The sequence below is a fragment of the Lonchura striata genome, chromosome 19, assembly GCF_046129695.1.
Source record: "Lonchura striata isolate bLonStr1 chromosome 19, bLonStr1.mat, whole genome shotgun sequence".
Lineage (NCBI taxonomy): Eukaryota > Metazoa > Chordata > Aves > Passeriformes > Estrildidae > Lonchura > Lonchura striata.
In genome coordinates this window covers 445477-467033 of record NC_134621.1, presented here as the reverse complement: position 1 = coordinate 467033, position 21557 = coordinate 445477, and the positions used below count along the sequence as shown (strand labels likewise).

At 40.6% G+C, this 21557-nt stretch overlaps 1 protein-coding gene across 1 annotated transcript in view; it reads right to left on the bottom strand.

Moving 5' to 3' along the window:
* COX10 (cytochrome c oxidase assembly factor heme A:farnesyltransferase COX10) overlaps positions 1–21557 on the bottom strand; it is a 95709-nt gene that overhangs the window by 30686 nt on the left and 43466 nt on the right. Inside the window, exon 5 of the mRNA XM_021539072.2 lies at positions 1399–1469. Within this exon, the coding sequence (XP_021394747.2) occupies positions 1399–1469 (71 nt within the window). The remainder of the gene's footprint in view (positions 1–1398; positions 1470–21557) is intronic.

Genomic DNA, 21557 nt, shown 5'->3' with positions numbered 1-21557 from the left:
TGATTGCCCAATGTCCCCAACATTACCATTTTGTGTGAAAGCAAATATGAAAGGGGGTGGGAAGTAAGAAAATCCATTAAATACAGTTTTGCCAATTTGTGGTGCATACAGATGACTGTAAAGTTCACTTAAGGACACTGGAAACATAAAATAAATTGCTTTCTCTGAATCAGAAATTGACAGAAAGTTTCCTAGTTATAGTTTTGAGTCCACAAGCACTGCAAGCCATGCTAGCAGACTATGACAAAAAATAATAATAAAAAAAAGAAAATCCCCCCATCATTTTTCTTCCTAATAAGTCTTCCTTCCCCCAGAAAGGACCATATGCAAGGGAAGCAGAAGTGCAGGTCCCCTGAACCACACAATTAAAGCTGACACTGTATATCCAAAAGATGCCCTCACTGCAGTGGTCCCTAAAATACTTTTTTAAGTAAAATTAACTCGGGAGGGAATCTGCAATTAGCACTACCTTTGAGAATAAATCAGAACAAGTTTATTGAAGCGCTCTATTTACCACAAGACTGAATTTACCCCCAAGGTTCACGTGAGTATTTTGTCCCAATTTTCTTGTAATTTCATTTGTCATGTTTTTTTTCAGTCCTCCAAAGGTGATGGATAAAACACAGAAATAAATAGGACCAACTGTTCACGGAACCCTAAGGGAAAACATAATTTTATTATAAATACTCTGGCACAAATCATGGAAACACAATACTAAAATTGTTTGTTGAATCATTTATGAATTGGAGCTTCAGTTTCAGTTTGCAAATAAGTTAGAGGATTTTTATTGATGTTCTTTTTCACTTTGCTTTTTTAGTTGCCAAACAGCCTTGAAGAAACTGAACTGATACATAATGCAGAAAACAGAGGGAATGGAGGACATTTTTTAAAGGAAATTCCTATGCTAATGAAGGACCTTTTTTTTGGTGGGGGGAGGAATTTACTTGTAGATGATGATAAACTTTATGATAACAAATTTTTAAATTAATTTCCTAAGATGCCACAATGAGTTTTCAACCAGCTAAACATGTAGAAGCAACACATTTTTGTGTTTGTTCTTAGTTGGGAAATTTTAAGATTTATTACTACAAAACAAAAGTTCAGTGGAACATAACTGTATGCTGACACACCATACAGAGAGTCATCACACATGAAGTAATATGTCAGATGAAGGGAAATTCTACTGTGTTGAGAAATTCAGTATTTTACAGATGTGAGTGCCCAAACTGTTCACATGGAAGTTATAAACATGAAGAAATAGCAAGGAACAGAGAGGTGCATTTCTCTTAAGTGCTTTGTCTCAAAGTGCTGCTTTTTGTCATCTGAAGAGTGAGAGAAACTTGGAAATAGATAAAAGGCCTATTTCTCCTTAGCCAGAGCAGGTGTGCATTGCCTTACCTGATCTGTCCTCGCACTAGTGGTCTGTTTTTAGTCCTGTTCATATTTGAGTCAAACGGAACCTCAAAGAACTGTAATTAAAAAAAGAAAGGAAGAATCAGAATGAAAGGATACTGGAAAACATGCCATGCATGGACTGTCCTGTCTGCATCTGCAGGTGCTTTAATCTCTGTTTTTGACGGTTCAAGGATACAATACAAATGGTAAATGGGTTTTATGGAGCTCTCATATCTGCACTAATGCTTTTGGCATCCCCTTAGAAAGAAAATCACCCAAAGGACAAAAATAGTTTGTACAAGACCCCAAAAGTTCATAATTTGAAGTACAGTTTGATTCCAAGTTCGTTTCCCAATAGGTCTGACATATCTTTTAGACATACACAATTACATTTGCATACACACACAGAAATCATGGAATCGTTATGGTTGGAAAAAATCTTTAGGCTCATCCAGTCCAACCAGTACCACCACTGTGTTCACCATTAAACCACATTCTCAAGTGTCACATTTACAGGTTTCCCAAACACTTCCAGGTATGGTCACTCCATCACCTTCCCCTGGCAGCCCCTTCCAACACCTGACAAGCCTTTCAATGAAGATGTTTTCCCTAATGCCCAACAGAAACTTCCCCTGGCACCAGCTGAGGCCATTTGCTCTCACCCTTGTTCCCTGAGAGCAGAGCCAAGCCCCCACTGGCTGCACCCTCCTGTCAGGGACTTGTACAGAGCCAGAAGGTGTCCCCTGAGACTCATTTTCTCCAGGCTGAGCCCCCCCAGCTTCCTGATCGCAGTTCTATATTAGTACAAATTGTCCCTGCAAATGTTCTTTAAAGACCTTCTGTTCTTTAAAAGACAAACACTAAGGTTTTTCCAAGATCACCTACCTTGCCAGAACCTATAACCCACCCTAAAATCAATCAATCAACTCTTGTAAAACGCTACTGGAACTGCTCTGAGCCTCCAGCTGGAGGAGGAGGGAGAGAACACACCATATGGTGTTACTTAATGTCACAACCCAATTTGACTTTTAACACAGCCTATGGGAAAATTCAGGCAGCACTATCTGCCCACTCGGAACTCCTTCAGGCTTCTGCAGGATCTGTTTTATAAGAATATCACTGGAAAAACTGAATGCACTTTGCCATCCAGGCAAATCTAAAGCCAGTCAGTTTTATGTGTGAAAAACAACAATACAAGTAAGGGCTATGGCTGAGTGGAGTGGTCAGGGTCATTCCCAACGACCACCAGAGCTGGTGAAGACCGTGGTTTGGAAGCAAAGCACTGACAGGTCCTTGCCCTCTACCTCATGCTGGAGGGACAGGTCAGATCTTCTCAACTTCACCACTAACCTGGAAATGTTGGATGTTTCACAAAGAATCTCTATAGGATACAGAGACAAGTTTCTTCTGAGCAAGTAAAGCATCTGAAATCAGAGATTGCTTCTGGCAGCTCAGTGTTTTGCTAATGGTTTGTTTCACTGTTAGATTTCAGAGGCAATTATGATAAATGGAGGAAAAAAAGACATTTGACATCAGATGGTAGAGCAATACAAGGGAAAAAGCTCTATAGGACTTAAGTCTGTTCTCCAGAAAATACTTGCACTAAAATTACTTTTGTTTGTAAGTCACAGGTTTTCTTTCTACTTGCAAAGGTCTGACTGCCTTGAGTTACTTCCAGATTAAAATTGTGCAGGTGAAGAGATTTTTGCTTATTTGACAGTATTTAAGCTTATACATAAAGGTATCTGTGTGCAATGGAAAAACTCAAAATAATGTGCAAGTTTTAAACTCAATGTGTCTCAGACACAAAATGGCTAAAATGAAGAACAGCTGAATAGTCAACACCTGAAAAAAATTTAACTTACGCGCTGGGTTATCAGTATAAGCTGATGATGCCATGTTTAGTGTATCAAATATTTCCATATATTTAATATAGCAATCAAGCTCTGATCAGAACATAAATTTTGAACAAGAATCTCCTCTGCTGACTTAAGTAGTCAAAAATGTCTGTGTCTATTGTATACAGACATGGCTGCTCCTGAAATTAAGACTGAATGACTCCCGACTGAATTTTTTCACTTTTTAAAATCTGACAATTGGAATAATCTGTTACTGTCAAGCGTATGTATACAGCATGGTGCTGTACTTCCAACTGATCTAAATTTAATAAAATCCTTTTATTTGCAATGCCCTAGATTCCTTCGCTGAGCTAGTTGCTATTCCATGTCAGCAAGATGTCATTTATCAAACTTTCCCCATTTTGCTCCCAGATGTTCAGCAAAATTCTCTCTCCATTTGAAATTATTTTCCCCTGATATTCTAGAAAAAAATGAAAAAAGCCATGCATCTCAAATATCATTCCACAAGAATGAAAGAGTGAAGTCAAACATATTATCTCATGCCAGGCCAACAGAGTCCTGCCTGTTACAGCAAACAGTAAATTCAGTAAGATGAAGCCTAGATAAAGAAATTATTTAGAAGCACTCAAGATGCTTTTTCCTCAGGAAGTCTGAATGCATCAGTTCAGCTGAACATGGCAGAATATTATCTGCCCTCAGTATCTGGGATACTGGCCACCAAAAGGGCAGAGCGAGGGTTAAATCTACAGCATCTAAAAAGCCCTGAGTGACAAGACATGGCAACAGCTCTCAAGAACCTAAACTAAATTTTAATCAGGCTAGCCAGTACTCTGTGGTTTATTTCTCTGGCAGGCTCATCATGCTTTTTGTGCAGATCTCATCTCAATTAATATAATTATATCTTAAGCATCTCACAACTCCTAGTATAGCTGTCACATTACTGCTCAGAGCTGTTTACACCCATGGTGTTTCTCTCCTTTGGTTTCTTCACATTGGTTTCCACTTTGTTTATAAGTGAAATGTTAAAGAATGTTTGATTTCAAGCTATCTCTTGGAACCAGCAATGCCTGCTGGTTGAGGGTGGCTGAGCACTCAGACTTTCTGGAGGGCACACAGACTAATAATTTTATTAAGACTATGCAAAGATTTCTGTAACAACACCTTGCAGCTGCAGATTACATGATGCTGGCACTTTCAGGACTAGTTGACAGGGAAAGAGGACAGTGTGTCCATTGCCTTTGCAGGCGACTTCTGCTCCTTCCATCAGTTCATAGAATCACACTCTCCTGAGTGGGAAGGGACCCACAGTGATTATCAAGTCCAACTGTTGCCTCTGCACAGACTTCCAAGAACCCCCCTCTGTGCCTGAGATCGTTGTCCTAACATTCCTTGAGCTATGGCAGCCTTGGGCTGTGACCATTCCCTGGGGAGCCTCTCGGGCTGTTCAGTACCTCAACACCCTCTGGATGTTGAACATCAAGACCACCAATTTAGTTTCCCAAGACAGTGGCCTGACAATTATCAGTTAATTAGGCCAGTGGAGCCCTGAGCACATCCTGCATTTGCCATCCATGGTCCTGCAGGAGATCACATCTACTGAATTACAACAGTCCAACACCTTTCCTCCTACTCACATGAAAACACCAACAGAGAGCACTAAGAGGAACAATATGCCGTAGAGTTTATCAAACAGATCTGCCACACTTCAGCTAATAAACATCTTTCATAGACTACTTTGGATTTCGAGTGTATCAAGGACCAGCCTGGCCGCTGGCCCAGCTCTAATCGGTGACATGTGGTGGAAACAGTAGTAGCTGAAACAGGCAACCAGTGTGCCATGGACTGACATAACATTTTACCCTAATGCTGAACACGTATTTACAGCAGAACTGACAACCCTAGGAGTCTAAAGATGGAATGGAACCCTGCCATTAGAAGATAATTTAATTCAAGGTAACTCTGAGGTCCTCTCATTGCAAAACCACCCCTGAATCCAAGGATGCTTCCATGTGTTCTCTGCCAACAGAATAACCCTCTGGATCTACATATTTCTCTTCAAAGCCTTCCAGAAGGACAGTTCTGGTCAATTTTCAGCACTAATGAGTGAAGCAGTCACCTCCTCCTGCTGGTCTCCAAAATCCCCCCTGCTATGTATCACATGGGGAGATGGAGATGAGCTATAGGTGATGGCCAAAGCTCCTCCTCAGCTAAAAACTCTTGCTACAGACCCAAGCAAACATTAATACAATAGAAATAAAAACCACTACAGCTTGGATGCCCCGCTAGAGCACTTAAATGAATATCTACAGCCAAAGGTGAAGCTGGGCTGTATAGGGCAAGTCTTGCAAATATTGATCTTGTTGAATTAGGTGTTTCTGCAGTTCTCCCAATTCCCATGAGCTACAGAAAGCTCTGATTATCTTTGGTTTTCTTTGGTATTGCCCAAGAGCAAACAGTTAACCAGAAACACCACTGAAACACACATTGGAAACCAAAAAGGTGCATGAACCAAGGAGGAGCAAGTGGACCAAAACTGTGTGGAAAGCACAGTGGCAGAGCAGACTGTGGAGACCTGGGCAATAACCTGCAACTTCCTGGGAAGGCGACATCCAGAAAGTCATTCCTCGCAGCTGCCCATGCAGCCTCCAAATTCATCAGGTTTCAGCACTAGCCTTTTACATGAAGTGTCTGGCTTTTCCCATGCAGGCAAAAGAAAGTAGCTTTAAGCAAAACTGGAAACTCACCAGACCAAGAAGCGTCAAGTACTTTCCTCCGAGACTGTTCTTCCTCTCCATATTACCTAGTTATTTATGTTCCTCATGTTTTCAGTGATTTATCTTATGTTGTCATAAAGTAAAATATAATTACATAAATGGAGAAGAAAAACATAACATATAATTCATGGTAAATAAGATCAAAGTCAAGATTATTGCAGGTTTCCCTCTGGTTTCTTTCCAATCACTTTTATATGAAAATGAGAAAGAAAAATTAAAGCATATTACAAAAGTCTTTTTACTCAATTGTACACAGATGTGAATAAAAAAAAAGTGGAGGGAAGGATTTTCAAAAGCACTCATGTGCTGATCTAACACGATTCTCACTGAAGTCAACGGCAGTTTGACTTCAATGAGAGCAGAGACAGACCAACACTGAGTGATTCTGAAAATCCCACCCTAATTGTACAAACAAGGGAAGGCTTTGGAGACTGCTGGCTTGGAGATTGTATATTTGAGAACCATAAAGGGCACATAGCACCTGTTTGTCTTCAAGATATGAAAATAAAGCAAGTCAAATATTTTAAGGATTTAGAAATAGCTTTTCTAGTTTTTTTTTTTTTTTAAGGCCGTATCTGAAAACCCTCTGGCAGTGAAGTTTCCAGTCTTACTATAGATCTGCTCTGATATTTTCCATCTCAAAGAGGCTTCTAATTAAAAACAAGATCAATGCAAGTCTGAACAATGTTACTTGTTACTTGTTAGAGAAGAGGGCAGCTAAACCCCAGACCGTCATGTCCCACAAAATTGAAAAGGTTGCCACATAAAGGACCTGACAGTTTATTTCCCCCCCGACCCCACAACAGACAAATTCCTATTATTAGCCAGTATTTAAAAGCCCATTGCTCTGTACAGGGAATACAACAGGAGGAAATTGCTAAGAAAATGTTGATACTCATGGCTTCAGAGATTTTTCAGGATGGAGAAGGCAGACTCACTGCTATCCACCCATCTGACCAGTTTGAGTAACAACTCGTCGTGCCAGCTCTGCTTTTAAGTGCTCAAGAGGTGATGCTGTTATTCTCTTGACTACCCACAAGTGTGGCTTTCCAAGGATTCCCAGAGACACTGTCCCCAGAATTGGGCATTTTAGGCTTCACATGGCATTTAGGATTTCAGTGTCCTTAATGGCAACAGCAGCTGGAGCTGCCAGCATGCCTGGCACAGTGCTCCATGTTTGTTTTCAGCTCATCCAAATCCTTTTAGTGGCTCTGACCAACAAAACAAGTGGTCACTGAGCTCGTGCAGCTTGGGCCTCTTCCTCAGCACTTTGGGCAAACAACATCCTTTGCTGATACCACAAGTGCCATGACAAGGAGATTTTCAAGCTCCTTGTATCACGGCTGATAATGTGGAGTGTCACAGCAACATGTTCCTAATGCTGCTGCATCTGTGGGGCTTGACACAGTGATGAGGGGTCAGGATAGAGGAGAGGATGATGGACATATCCTGAAATACACTGCTGGTAACTAGGGAAGCCTAGCTGGATAAACCACTGGCTCTGCAGGTGTGGATGTGCTTGTAGCACTCCCTTGAGGAAGAGCAGTGGGGATGGAAGGAAAGACCCTGGGCCTGCTGTGTCCAAGCCTACTGTGTCCAAGCCTGCTGCAAGGAGCTAGAAATTAATTATAATTAAATTTAAAAATATGGCATTTGTACCAAAATTCTTTATCTACTTTACTCCACATAAAAAAATTTTCTTGTCTTGATCTTTGAATCCAGTTTTCTAGTACCAATGAAAAACTAGCTCACTTAACCTAATTTCTTTAATGCACCTGATGCCCAAAGCTTGAAATGGAAGAAAAGACATGAATCTCCTGGCTTAGTAAATGAGAAGCAGGTCAGGTGACACCCGATGAACCTAGATCTTCTCAGTAAAATAATATTTTACTAGGAAGATAGTGTAACAAAAATGAAATAATAAAAATAAAAATAAAAGAAGGCCCTTAAAAGCTGTTCCATCTTGAATACTGCTGACTTTGTGAGCCACCTAATTAGTGTATTCCCAAGGCCTCACAGAGGTCAGCCATGGCTTCAGGGGAAATGAAAGCTGGGTACCACAGACAGGCTTCACCTCATGTGATCCACATTGGAGAAATAAACTCTGTGGAAGGAATACTGCTTTCTGGCCAGCTGCTAAAAGCTAATAATATTATCCATTTACCAGCACCAAGTCTTTTTTATTTAGCACACAGTTAATGCATCCATAAACAAAGCTCCTTTCTCCAAGCCTTTCTTGAGCCCCTCTCCCAGGAGGACACTTGCCCATCAATGCTTTTTGCCTTCTTGATCAAAGGAGGCAATTTCCAAGTGCAGGACACGCTGCACTGAATATCTTCCCATCATTTTGGATTTTGTTGTTGTCGGGCTCTGCCTTTTCAACTTAAAATGAAAATTGCTAAAAAATGGGTTTCAGTTAGATAAACAACACACGCACTTCCCTTGTGCTCACCAAACCAACTGCACCCACAGAACGACCTGATCTGGTCAAAAATCAGTTAATTTCCCTCTGGATCTTTCAATTTTTTTATATATGTCTCTGGGTCAGGTCACCCTGGACACAAAAAGAGGAGAGGGAAGCTGTTAGGTAGCTCTCACTGCTGTGCTGGTGCATCATGTACCCCAGGAGAGAAGCAGCACCACAATGGTGTGTCTCCCACTGAGGGGTTAAAGTGTTCTTTCTTTCCAGGGTCATGGAGACAAGGCAATGAAGCAACGTTTATCTGTGCTTTGCTGCCCTGGAATAAAAAGGAAAACTTCACCTCCCTAAACACACTTCCACAACTGAGCTGTGATCACCCCACATCTGTTCCCTCCCCCTGCATGTTTTTAATGATTAATTATCATCACTAAATAGATGTCAGAAGCATGTGACATCTGTAACATGGTTTCTTCAGGAACTATTTTATTACTGTGTATTTTAGGAACCATTATTATTGTCAAAGAAAAGTACCACCTTTATGCCTTACCAAAACATCCCCTGAATCACTTTGCAAAGATATTTTCTTCAAGAGATTCCTTTGCATTAAATCATATCTGTCACAATGCCGGCATGCCATGAGTGCAACGTAAAATTTAAAAAATAAACAAAACTTCAAATAACAATCTCTTTGCTGAAGATAGGTATTTCACAAGGTCAGTATCTGGTTTAAGTTACTATATGTCCTAAAATACACCAGGCCAGGTCTCTGAACACAGTGCAGCTGCTTTGAGCAACACTGCAGATAAAATCTGATACTGAAGATGGCTTAGACAAATTCCTGCGGTGGAATAAAGTTGTTACTGAGGAACTCTTGGGGAAGTATTTCTGCTACTGAATGCAGTACTTAAGTCAAGCAGGGGATCCCGAGTCAACCAAGAGACACAAATCTCCTCCAGAGGAGTGAGAACAGAGGAAGGAGCTGCAAATATTTTATTTCTGCCTAGTAACTACAGCAGAATCCTGAGCTCCTGGGTTTAGGCAGGGCAGATGTAGAAAGAGCAGATCACTCAAGAGCCCTCCAGACCATCAGTATCAGCTGCTTTCAGTCCCCTGTGACTACTAGAGAGCTATAAAATCAAGCAGCCATGCTGTGCTCTGCTCTTGCCCAGGAGATTAAAGCAGGGAAGTAGGAAGGTGAGATTTAAATAACTTCCACATATCTCCTGGCTCCAACCCAGGTGTCCCAGATCCAGGTCATTTTAATCAGCTTTTTATAAATTGTCACTCAAATGATAAGAATACTAATCCATTGCAATGTGCTTCCTGCCAGAAACCTGAGTATTAATCCATAAACTACTCTGTTATATCACACGGAGATGTGTTGGTTTTAACTGCTTATGGCTGACACATCCTATTAGTGAGTCTTTTCTTCCTACAAGACAGACAAAAGTATCATTGCACATATAGCAGCAGGCTTGTCTGCTTTTGGGGAGGCAGAGGTTATTTCAGTAGGTGCAAACATATAAACTGCTTGTTCAAAATATCTTTTAGTTTCAGAAATAAATTAATTTTTATACTTGAAGTTCCTGGCATCTGTGAAAGAGAACTTTATTTGGCATGGCCATATTTGGCAAAATGAAAATCTACAGCTCCTTCTGGCCAAAATATTAAAAACCTCAAAGCCCCAAAAGCCACTGCAACAGAATCAGTAAAAAAGTTTAAATGTGAACCAGGGTGTAAAGTGGCATAGGCCTTTACTGATGTGCCTGAGCAATGCAGCATGCTAACTTTGTCCAAATGTCACAGAGCTGACCTGCTCCACTTACCCATAGCTCAAACCTACTAGTAAAATAATTCCACAGGAGTTACTGCTTTTGAATATTAGGATATGATATCAAGGAGAACTTCAAGTCATATTTTTATATACAGCACACATAAGGAAATGATCAAGTATATAGTAGAGAGCTTACAACAAAATTTAAACCTTCTCCTGTTGCTCAAAATCTGATCTGCTCTCTGATCTAAAAAGAAAGCAAAGGAACCCTGAGGGGCATTTCAGGATTTACACTGCACTGGCAGAACAGCCTCATTTCTTCCCTCCACTGTGTGCTCCCAAAGCCAAAAGGAGCCCAGTTTCTAATATACTAAAGAGTTTTAATTATTAGGGGAGAATATCACAGGCACACTGATGAGTGCAATGCTGTAACTTCATTTGTATGACAATGGTTTCATTTAGTTTTAAATCTTGGCAATAAAGCAAATTAAAGGAAACCACGCGATTCCATCTGTGCAGAACTTACCAGAAAGCTATCAATATATTAAAAATGCATTTTTTTTCTTATTAATTTCACAGATATTTTATGTGGTAGACCACACGTGTAGTATTTTCAAGGCTTTATCTCCTCCTAGGGCTATCACAACTCTGCAGATCATAAGACATGTAAGAGACATAAAGATTCTGGTCAAGCATAAGGATTTTGCCCATAATAGGTTAGTTTTGGTAAGGGATTTTTCTTCATTAAAACGTGATTCTATGCAGAATGTGTAGAACTGCCAAATAAAGTAATAATGCAATAACAATACAATAATAAATATCCAAGGTGTAGCTAATAATTTTGTACCACCTTTGCAGTAAAATTGAGTAATCATCTTCTTTTCTAAAAGCAAAATGCACCAACTGGGACCATGAGCTGGGGATGACCATCACTATGGTCTTCTGTTGAGGGCTGGATGACAAACCTGTACACTGAGAAGTTAAGATTACAAAAGACATCTCAAACCCATAATTAGGTCTCACCTCTCCTTCCTCCCTCATTAAGAATGAAAGTGAAGCAAGAGTCACAATGACCCACTGGAAAACACAAACACCCAAACCTGTTGCAGGGTCATCACACCATCCATCTTTCTAAAGCTGTCGAGAAATGTTTGTCATTCCAGTGCTGCTTGCATCTCTCAAATGCTAAGGTAACACACCCATCAATCTGAAAAGAGGAGTTGAAAAATAAATAGTTCTGAGTCATGTTACTAAGAGGGATTCCACACACTATTAATTTTAGCTTGGAAACTAATTAAGACACCAAGTCAAATTACCCCCCTGTCTTTCTAAGGTATAATGACCTATTCACTCATGTAAATTTATTTATTTTGTGCCAGTGCTCCTTTCAAAAGCCTTAGAAGTAAAAACATCATTAATTTTGATCTGACTTCTGGCAACAGGAAGATTTTTGCCAAAAGGCAGCCAAAGATATGGAAAAATAGCATAGCTCTCTCTATTTTAGAAGGCCATTCTTAAAATAATAGCATAACAAGAAACATAATGACATATAAGCAAGACTCGTTCTAAGCACTGCATGAGCATCAATATGTTGGAATAAATTAGTGCTTTCCACACAAACCGGGGGAAGTTTTTGTTCCTTTCCACCACGCTGCAGCTTCTTGCTCACAAGTGTTGTTACACCAGCACTTCTCCACATCAAAGCAAGTGTCCAAACTGCACACAAGAAAAGGGTTATTAAAGCAGGAACTCCCTGCCCAGCCAAAGGGCTCAAGCTCCTGCAGCTCATGCCATGGATATTACCAGAGCAGTGAACTCCCAGCAGTTTTTAGTATTGACATGGAAATGCCACTCTTGTCAGGTTTGTCTTCCAGATGCCTCAAATGTCACCTCTGTTTGCTAAGTGTTAGCCAATATGAAGTTTTCTGAGTATCTATTGGGGAAAAAAAAAAAAAACAACCTTGCACCTCAGTGGTCTGATTTCCCCCCGGTGTCAGTAATCATCCATCCGAGAGCTTCTGGGGGGAGTATTTCCAACTCCTTCCTGTTGGTGCCACCATAGGGATGTGGAAGCTTTGACTACACGGGTCTTGCTAGTGCTGAATGGTTGGGACTAGTGTTTTGTTCAATCACAAGAAAAAAAAGGGAAAAAATAATCTGAATTCAGCAGGACACTTGACTGAAGCACTTTGTGCAGGGCACTAAAGCCAGACTGGCACCATGGGAGTTTTGGACATTGTGTTCATTTTCTATTAAACTAAACCCAGAATCATGAAAAGTCTTTTTGTGGTAATGGAAGTGCATTATAGTATCTCACCCTGGATCAACATCTTTATCTAGGCAAGTAGGGAAACATATATAAAGAAAGACAGGGACTTCATCCAAGGACATGGAGCGACAGGACAAGGGGAAATGGCTTCCCACTGTCAGAGGGCAGACCCACCTGGGATATTAGGAAAAAATTCATCCCTGTGAGTGTGAGGAGGCCCTGGCACAAGTTGCCCAGAGAAGCTGCAGCTGCCCCATCCCTGAAAGTGTCCAAGGCCGAGTTGGATGGGGCTTGGAGCAACCTGGGATAGTGGAAGGTGCCCCCCACCATGGCAGGTGATAAAACTCAATGAGCTTTATGGTGCATTCCAACCCAAACCACCGTGGGATTCTGTGTAAGAAGAAGAAAACAAAGTTCTGGAAGTCCAGCATCAAGGTTACACTGATCATTGTTGGCAAGAAGATAATTTTTTAAAAAATTAATTTGCTTATCCCCAAGTCCAGATCTACATGTGGTGCAACCCAACACATATATGCACCTATGAAAAAGGAAAATTTACAAAAATCAAAACATAAAAAGCTATTAGATCCTCTGAAAAAAGAATTGCAAAATCAAATTGTTTGCTCTAATGGAAACTCTTGAAATTAAAAAAAAAACCAACATTACAAACTGAAACTCAAATAAATATTGACATAGTTCTATGAGCAAAAATACATGGCGAAACATCTACTTTTGACCAGATTTCAAGCTCTTCAGTGAGGAAAGTGTGTGAGAAACACTAACTTTGCAATTCCAAAATAAGCTTGTAACAAGAAGTTCTTACTCCAAAAAAAGAATACCCATAAAATACATCCCAAGACAAAACCAATATGCTTACAAATTCACATCATATTAAAATTCAAATGAATTTCCCTATGCAGGCAAGTCCTTAAATGCATAGCCCCATTTAATTACATTGTAGTTCCTGTGTAGACAAGTCCCAAGATGCTCTTACATGATAATCATTAAATATGAAGTGGTGAAATGAATTGCAACATTCAGTAATGTTCCTTATGAACTAAGATTTATTGAGGAAGCACAAAATAAAGAGATCAAAGCACATGGTTACTATGTATGTTATACTGGGGGAAAAAATTAAAATAATCATTGGAAATTATAAATATCTGGGCATGGATATTTATATTACCAAAACTGGTGCAGAAGGTAATGCTAAGCTCACCTACTTATTTAACTGAAATATTAAAATTAGAAAGATATCTAAGTACATTTTACAAGTCATTTAAACACTGAACAAATCATGAAAATAACTCACAGAATTGTGTGATTTAGTAAACACAATTTCTTTATTAGCTCTGTCCTTAGGAGCTTGTCTAAAAAGTTGAGGTAAACTCAGTTTCACTGTGTAAAAATATTCCAGTTTTGAAAAACAATCAGAAATTACACAAATAGCTCCAATTGTGGTCCCAGAACCAACAACTAGAAAAATAAAATTTGCCACCAGGAAAACAGATCTTTATGCCACGTGCCTTGTCCTAGGGAAACGGTGGGCACCCGCCACTGTCACACTCCTTAGCAGTGTCTGTCTAAACATATGATCATACAAATAAAGGTTTCAAATATATTTTATAAACTAAACCATACCCAAGGCAGGTTTGGAAGACTTCTCATAGGCTTTAAAAGCACTTCATTTACACACCGGCATATGCATTTAGTATATAAATATTTATAGCTTGGCAGCTTCCCCTCCAAACCTGCACAGGTTTTCTCTGTTGGGTTTCACCAGCGATACTTCTTTTGAATTTCCACATTTCCGGATGCTTTGTTCAGACAGCCCTGATGGCAAACAGTTGAGCCTATTAGCAGACAAGCTGCTGACAACTAAGCCGAGCTTCTAAAAGCTGGCAGGGAAATAATCTGGCACTGAGATCTAATAAGAGAGAAGAGGGAAAAGGAGAGGGAGAGGCAGGATGACCTGCAAATACTGAGATGTTACAGAAAGACCTAGTCAAGCCCTGAGCCCTTCCTTGAGGTGTTTCTCCTCTCATTCCAGGGTACTTCAGTCAAACCTCACCATAGTCAACCATCCCATTGCTTAGCACCACTTGGTTCTTAACAAACACAGCCTTTGATTAAAGAAAGATAATGTTGCTCCAAAATGTTATAGACTGCAAAACAAACCATATTTACAAAAACAGACAAAACATATTATTTACAGATACAGATACTTATAGCATGGTTTGAGAAGAACCTTAAAACCCATCTTGTTCCACACCCTACCATGGGCAGGAACACCTACCTCTAGACAAAGTCGCTCCAAGCCTCAACCAACACAGCCTTGGACACTTCCAGGGCTGGGAAGTCCACAGCCTCTCTGGGAAATGTGTGCCAAGGCCTCATCATCTCTATATAAATATATTTTAGAAGGGCTGTTTCTCCTGCTTGACTGTTTAAAATAAGGCAAAGACAAAAAACCCACCATAATTTAATTTTGCTGTATCCTCTTGTCTTTCCTCCCCACAAATATGTAGATTATGATCTGCATTTTACAGAAGATACTCTTTTGGGAGAGGAAAAAAGGCAAGTGGGACCAGGAGCGCAGATGTGTATCTGCACCTTCCCTGAAACTCTCTGAACATAGAACAATGAACACAGAACCCTCTGAACACAGAACACTGGTATTTCCACCACCATCAAGCCACGGTACTACAGGAAAGCAGCACAAAATCAAACCAAGTATGAACCAGCAAAGTTGGCAATGCAGCATTGTCTCACCCCTGCGGGGTTCCAACTCTTTCCTTGCCTGGATTTCCACACTGGGTACAGTCCACAGTGACAGATTTGCAGAAATGCCAGAGCCAGGCTTTGCCTTCTTATCCAGAGGTCAAAAAGTAACTCCACTATGCATTCCCAGCTTGTATTTCCTTAATGTCACACTTATCTCTTTGTAGGGCAACATCAGATTACAGGGGACTTGGGTTTTATCTCAATACAAACTGGCTGGGGCAGGTCAGCACAACTGGCACGGGCACAGCAGGAGCTGCTCCTGCCCCAGCAATGGCAAGTTCAGGCACATTGTGCTTCACCCATCCCAGCACTCACATCATCACCACTACCCCAACGAGAAGTCACACCAGCTCTTCCCAGCACTGTGCCAAAACAGACAGTGGTTTTATTCAGACAGCAAGTTTTCTTTTGACAAGTCTGGAATTCTTCCAGGCTAGATAAAATCTAAATTTTTCCATGCAAAGAACTAAAATACTCATCAAAAACACAAGACCTCATTTATGTTCTGATAGTACTCCTCAGGCATTCAGTTCTGGCCACTGTTGAGACAGAATTTCCTTGTTTTGACCTTGAATGACTTTCCCAATGCATCTTACAGGTGAAGCTCCAGCTACTGCCCTCCCACGCACTTCTTAATTATTTTGATGCTTATTTTGAATCTTTAAATTGTTTTAAAACAGGTAACAAGAAGACTTGTTGCTACTTAACAACAGAAAAAGAAGAAAAGAGCAAGGAAACCCATTTGTCACTTCCAAACAATTGCCAGGATCTGTGGATCTCTTTAGGAATGTAACTAATTACAAAAATATTTTCTAAAGTAACATGGAAATGCTGTTTAGTCAGAATTTTCTGAGCTCAAAGAGCCATGAGAAGCAGGAGCAGCACCCTTGTCCTGACACCCAGGGGCTGCTGCCCTCTCAGACATCAGGGCACTAACACAGAGCCAAGCTGCCTCCATGGTCAGGTTCATCCAAATAACTTTTCCATGAACTAATCAAATAGGCATTCATCAGCCTGAGGAACACGCAAACCTAAGGGGTTTTATGGAGGAGTTTTTCCCTTCATAAAGACTACCGAAATGTGTAGTCCAGAAGGTCTTAGATTATCAGGCTACAGCCAGACTAGCACAAAGCATCCTTGATGTCTAGACCAAATGAAAAGATTAGCAGGGCTGTCCCAGTGCCGATTACACCAGGCTCTAACTATTTTTCCAGCAGATGCTTTCATAATTAAATATCAAGTAACAGGAGGCACTTGAACATTTATGTCACCCTCACCTACGAAAACAACATGAAGTTTCTTTGCATTGAGAACTATAAAGTATTAAAAAGCATTCTATGGCTGTAAGAGCCACTTGTCAAGCTGTACAGAGAAATCTAGATTTTAATGAAGGGGATCCCTTGGGAGTGCCATGTATCAGCAAAACAGAGCAGAAATCACATTATGCCTGTAACTAATATGGACAAAGTGGAATGAGTAATAAAAGCCAACAAAAGCCAACTTTCATTCTGATTAGCAATCACAGGCTAATAAGGCTTCAATTGCAATTTAAAATTAGGTGGCACCATCAATCACTCGGGTCTCCACAAGCAGCAGCCGCGGCACCTGTGGAGGAGGCACCAGGGATACCCTGGGGACAGACGAGACGGATGCTCCGAGCTCTGCCAGGGAGCAGGGCTCCTCAGACACAGCAATTGTGATGATCTGGAAAATGTGAAAACCCCAAAACCTCAAGCACAAGGAAGGGGCTCAAGGGAAGCTTCCCCAACTCCTAGTTTCTATCTAGTTAATTCTCTTGGTCCAGGCAGGTGCATCAGCTCTTTGGACTGAAGAAACATGACAGATTTTAGCTGTTTGGAATAGCTATTGCTCTGCATGATGAAAATATATCACTTCAAATTCAGTGCAGGGTCACTCATAGGGACAAAATCCTCAGAAACTAGATTTCTAAATTGAATAAGTCCTTATTAGAGGAATAAATGGGCAAATAATGGACCTATTAAACAACTTTCATACTTTTTTGGTAATTTCATCAAAAGACAAGACAACAAGCTACGCTTTTATGCGAGTTTTTTTGTTTTAAACAACTGGATGTAAAGCTTGAGCAGGTTACACAACCTTGCTGTGGAGGCTGAACAAAGAGAGGCTTAACGAAGTGCTATATAAGGGGATCGGGCTGTGCTGCCTCTGGAACACAGGGAACTGTGTGATACACAAGGGATCGCCGGTTCATAAATTGCTAGAGAAGTTTATGATAACTGGAAACCTTAATCCTATTTCCAGTTTAAATTTACACACAGCTAATTTCAACCCACTAATTCTTTTACTAACACTGCTCTCCATCCACAGCAAGGTCCTTTTCCTCCTAGTACTTACTACTGGATATATTTAGGGAGCAATCAGACCCACACCAGCTTTTGTCCTGCCAGGCCACACAAGCCGAGCTCTTTCAGCCACCTCTTGTAAGTCTGTCTCCTTGTTCCCTCCCACATCCCAGCAAGTACTTTTCAGCACCTGTTCCCATTTGAATTAATTTTTCTTGCATATGGGAGATCAGAATAGTGCAGTTTTACAGATGGCTATCTGCTAATGGCATTAATGGTTCCCAGCCTCCATGAAAATGCCTTGCTTGAGTCAAGATTGCATTTAACGTTTTCGCACTACTGCACAGTCATGCTCTAAGAAAAGATTTTTTTTTTTTTTTTCTTTTCCTTCTGCCTGAGAAACCTTCAGGCTTGATCCAAGAGTAGATAAAACTCTGAACTAAAAAGCAAAATCCTGGCTTTTAACCCAGGTCACATGTTAATACCCACAGAGTGATCCTGAAGAAGTCATTTCATGTTCTTATTTCATTCCCACACTTACCTATTTAAATCCAGAACTCATTGAGGCCAAGCATCACCTCTCAACCTAAATTACCCCAGTGCCTTAAAATGATTCTGCCTGTGGCTGGAAAAATTCCTCATGCCTCCCAGGCTCGAAAGTTTCATGAAACTATTTAGCTCTCGATTATTTTCCTGGTTTGTTATTGTTTGGAAAGACATGTATTTTAATGCACAGCCACACAAGCATATGTAAATAGGGTGGTATTAGTAAATTTAAAAAAAGCTGCTAATGGCTCACTGAATTATGGCAAAATCCAAAGGCATTTTCCAGGACCTTTCAAGTTTTCTGTTATTTTTGAGAATGTTCCCATAAATGTCCATTACTGAGCAACCTTTGAGGGACTGCAGTGGCTGTGAGATTTACTGAAACTCAGAAGGCAAACTGGATTTGGGGAGATATAAATCCACTGAGCACTTCGCAATGTCTGCTGTAAAACCAGAAGAGATAGGGACAGTGCTGGTCAGGATTTCTCTCCAGGCTCCCAGCATGCTGTCCCATCATAAAAATGAAATTGTGAAGAGAAGATGATCTTCTTGGATGTTCTTCGGAAGTTTTTACAAATTACACAAGTTAACAGTCAGTCATCACAATGAAACATGTAAAAAGTTAAGAAAACCCTCAGCACTAGAAAAAGCCCTCATCCAAAGGTATATTGAGGAGAGGAAACCAATCCTTCTGGACTTGCCATAAGGCACAGGAGATCTAAGCATTATTAGTAATTGCAGAATTCCAGAATTGTTGTTTTAGAAAGAAACTTAAAAATTATCTTATGCCAACCCCTGCCATGGCCAGGGACACCTTCCACTAGACCAGGTTGTCCAGAGCCCCACCCAACCTAGCCTTGAACAGTTTATCAGAGACAAATTATGTCCTACCAACCAATATCCAGACAGGAATTTAATGTCTCCTAGGAGAGTGCAGCACTACCATCACTCATATAGGTTGTAATTTGGGCACACACACCACAAACCCCTCAGAGTTCAGACAACTGAAACTTAAAATAGGTCGCCACCAAATGCAGTCTACAATACTAATTAAAAACATCATAGCATGAGATGTATAATTATACTAAATAGAAACACTTCTGAATAGATAAAGCTTTAAGAGCTAATACTTTGGGCTTTTTTGTTTTAAGTCACTTAAAACACAAGTTGAGTGGCAATAGACAGCAGGGAGCTGTGGGATTACCCAAGGTTTTGCTGGCACTTGTACCAGCACCTGAAGATGAGCCTTCCCAAGAATCTGAGCTAGAAAAACCCTCCCCACTCACAGAGCTGGGCAGGAGGACTTCCAAATGACACATTAAAAACAGAATACATATTAAAATATCTTTACATGTTACTACTGGAGAAAAAATGTATCCTGTGTGCTATTCATGCCATGCTGCTTCAGTTGTAACAGTGGGTCCAATCCCATCCTCAGCCCAGACACACTGGAGAGGCTGAGGAATTCCTGGTGGGAGCAGCAGGAGGTACCAGCAGCTCTGCCCAGCTCCAGCAGCACAGTGCCTGGTACAACTGCAACACATGCCAGGTGTCTTTCTAATGGCAAAATAAAACTTCTCATGATGGCAGGAACATTGAGAAAGAAGCTTAAGGAGAAATTTCAATTTCAAACCCCATATTTCACACTCACACTGCCCCAGTTTGGTGCCTTTGTGAAAGGCCTATATGATTTTAAAATACACTCTGGACTCCAGTTGTCTGCCTCAAGAACACATTGCCCTGAAATATGGCTAAAAATAAGAGCTGTCCAGCTCCCCACCACTTGTCTCTATGGCTCATCTCATCTTCAGTATTTAGCCTCATTCACAGTTACTCATTTAAATGCCTGTAGGAAAGAAAAGTCTGGCAAAAAACCTCACCCCAAGTGTCTGCTATGAGAATAACTACAGAAAGAGCCAACAGACATCCCAATAGGTATCACCAATGGGATAACCCCAGTACAGCAACCAAAGCTCAGCCAACCTAATCATGGTGAAAGGTTAGGAATTAATTGTGCTGGAATGACAGCTCAGTGGTTTGGGCATCAGCCCGAAATAACTGGACTTATTGGGAAGTTCACCAGTTGAGTTCCAGACAAGGGAAGACCAGATATTATTATGCTTTGAAAAATATATCATTTAATGACAAAACACAACTTGTTCTACCTGCTCTTTAAAGAAATTGAAAAGGATTTTTCTAACTGGGTCTTCCTGTCTGATACATGACTGACATATTTGGTAGCTGCAGAATTTTATTCCTTTTCTCAAGGCATAGACCACTCCACTGTGACTATCAGGAATAATTTAGGGAAGTAATTTTTATTTCTCATTATATGGAAGACTACCTGAGCAGCTGCTATTACAGTTGTTATTACTGGCAATTAGCACCAGACAGCAATTTATAATTTTCAAACTCAGATACAAATATTAACAATTTGCCAAGAGAAAGCCACATGCTATTTCTATTGCAGAGGAAATAAATTCTAGAATTCAAGTGATCTGTGCCTTTACAACTGAATTGGGAAGCTTATACAAGAGTTATGAAAACAGTATATTGGGGGTAGTTTCAGCAGACTACAAATTATTGGGAGTCTCTGACTCTCAAACAAAATAGTCAGAAGTCTCTTACAGACTTGGCTACAAAGGAAGAAAGGCTTAAGAAACTGCTCAGAAGAAAACACTAATAAAATTTTATAAAGAAAAATCACTTGTAAAACCATCATTATTAAGATTTATACTTTGACTCCAGGCAGAGAACTCAGCTGATGTAAGACTATCCTAATGTCACTTAATTGAGTTATAGAGATGTAAACCGCAAAAGAATCTGCTCCCAAGCCGACCAGGAAAACAATCCCTGCTCACATTCTCTGCAATGTTGGTCACTATAAATACAGAGTAAGTATGTAAGGATGAGCCACAGATGCAGGGATTTGGATGGACTATAATGTGCTCATAAGTGCAAATATAATGCTTGGAGCAATGAATGCATCTTTGTACCATGAGAAACCAACTTGCCCATGTCAGTCGGATTTCTAACCTCCCCATACGGCCAAGAGAAGAACAGATAAGAGTCTGGGTTTGGGAATGCTTTAGAAGTGGAAATAAACACAGCTTTCCCAAACCCCTGCAAGAATCCAGGCTGGGGCTGACAGTGGATCTCAAACACCAGCAGCCTTGGCTGAGCAGACCCATGTGGACTCATCCTCCTCACTATGAAGTTTGGGGTCTCCAGCACAGTCAATAGCAGACTCACAGAGGAGCCATTTGTGGGCTTGGGATGCAACACGTGCTCCTGAGCTGATACAGCACTGCAACACTCACATCATATCAGGCCTTCTTCTGGCGCTTCTCCTATGTCAGAGAGCAACAGCTTCCCAGGGAGGTGGGAAAAAGGGCTCTTTTAACAGTAAT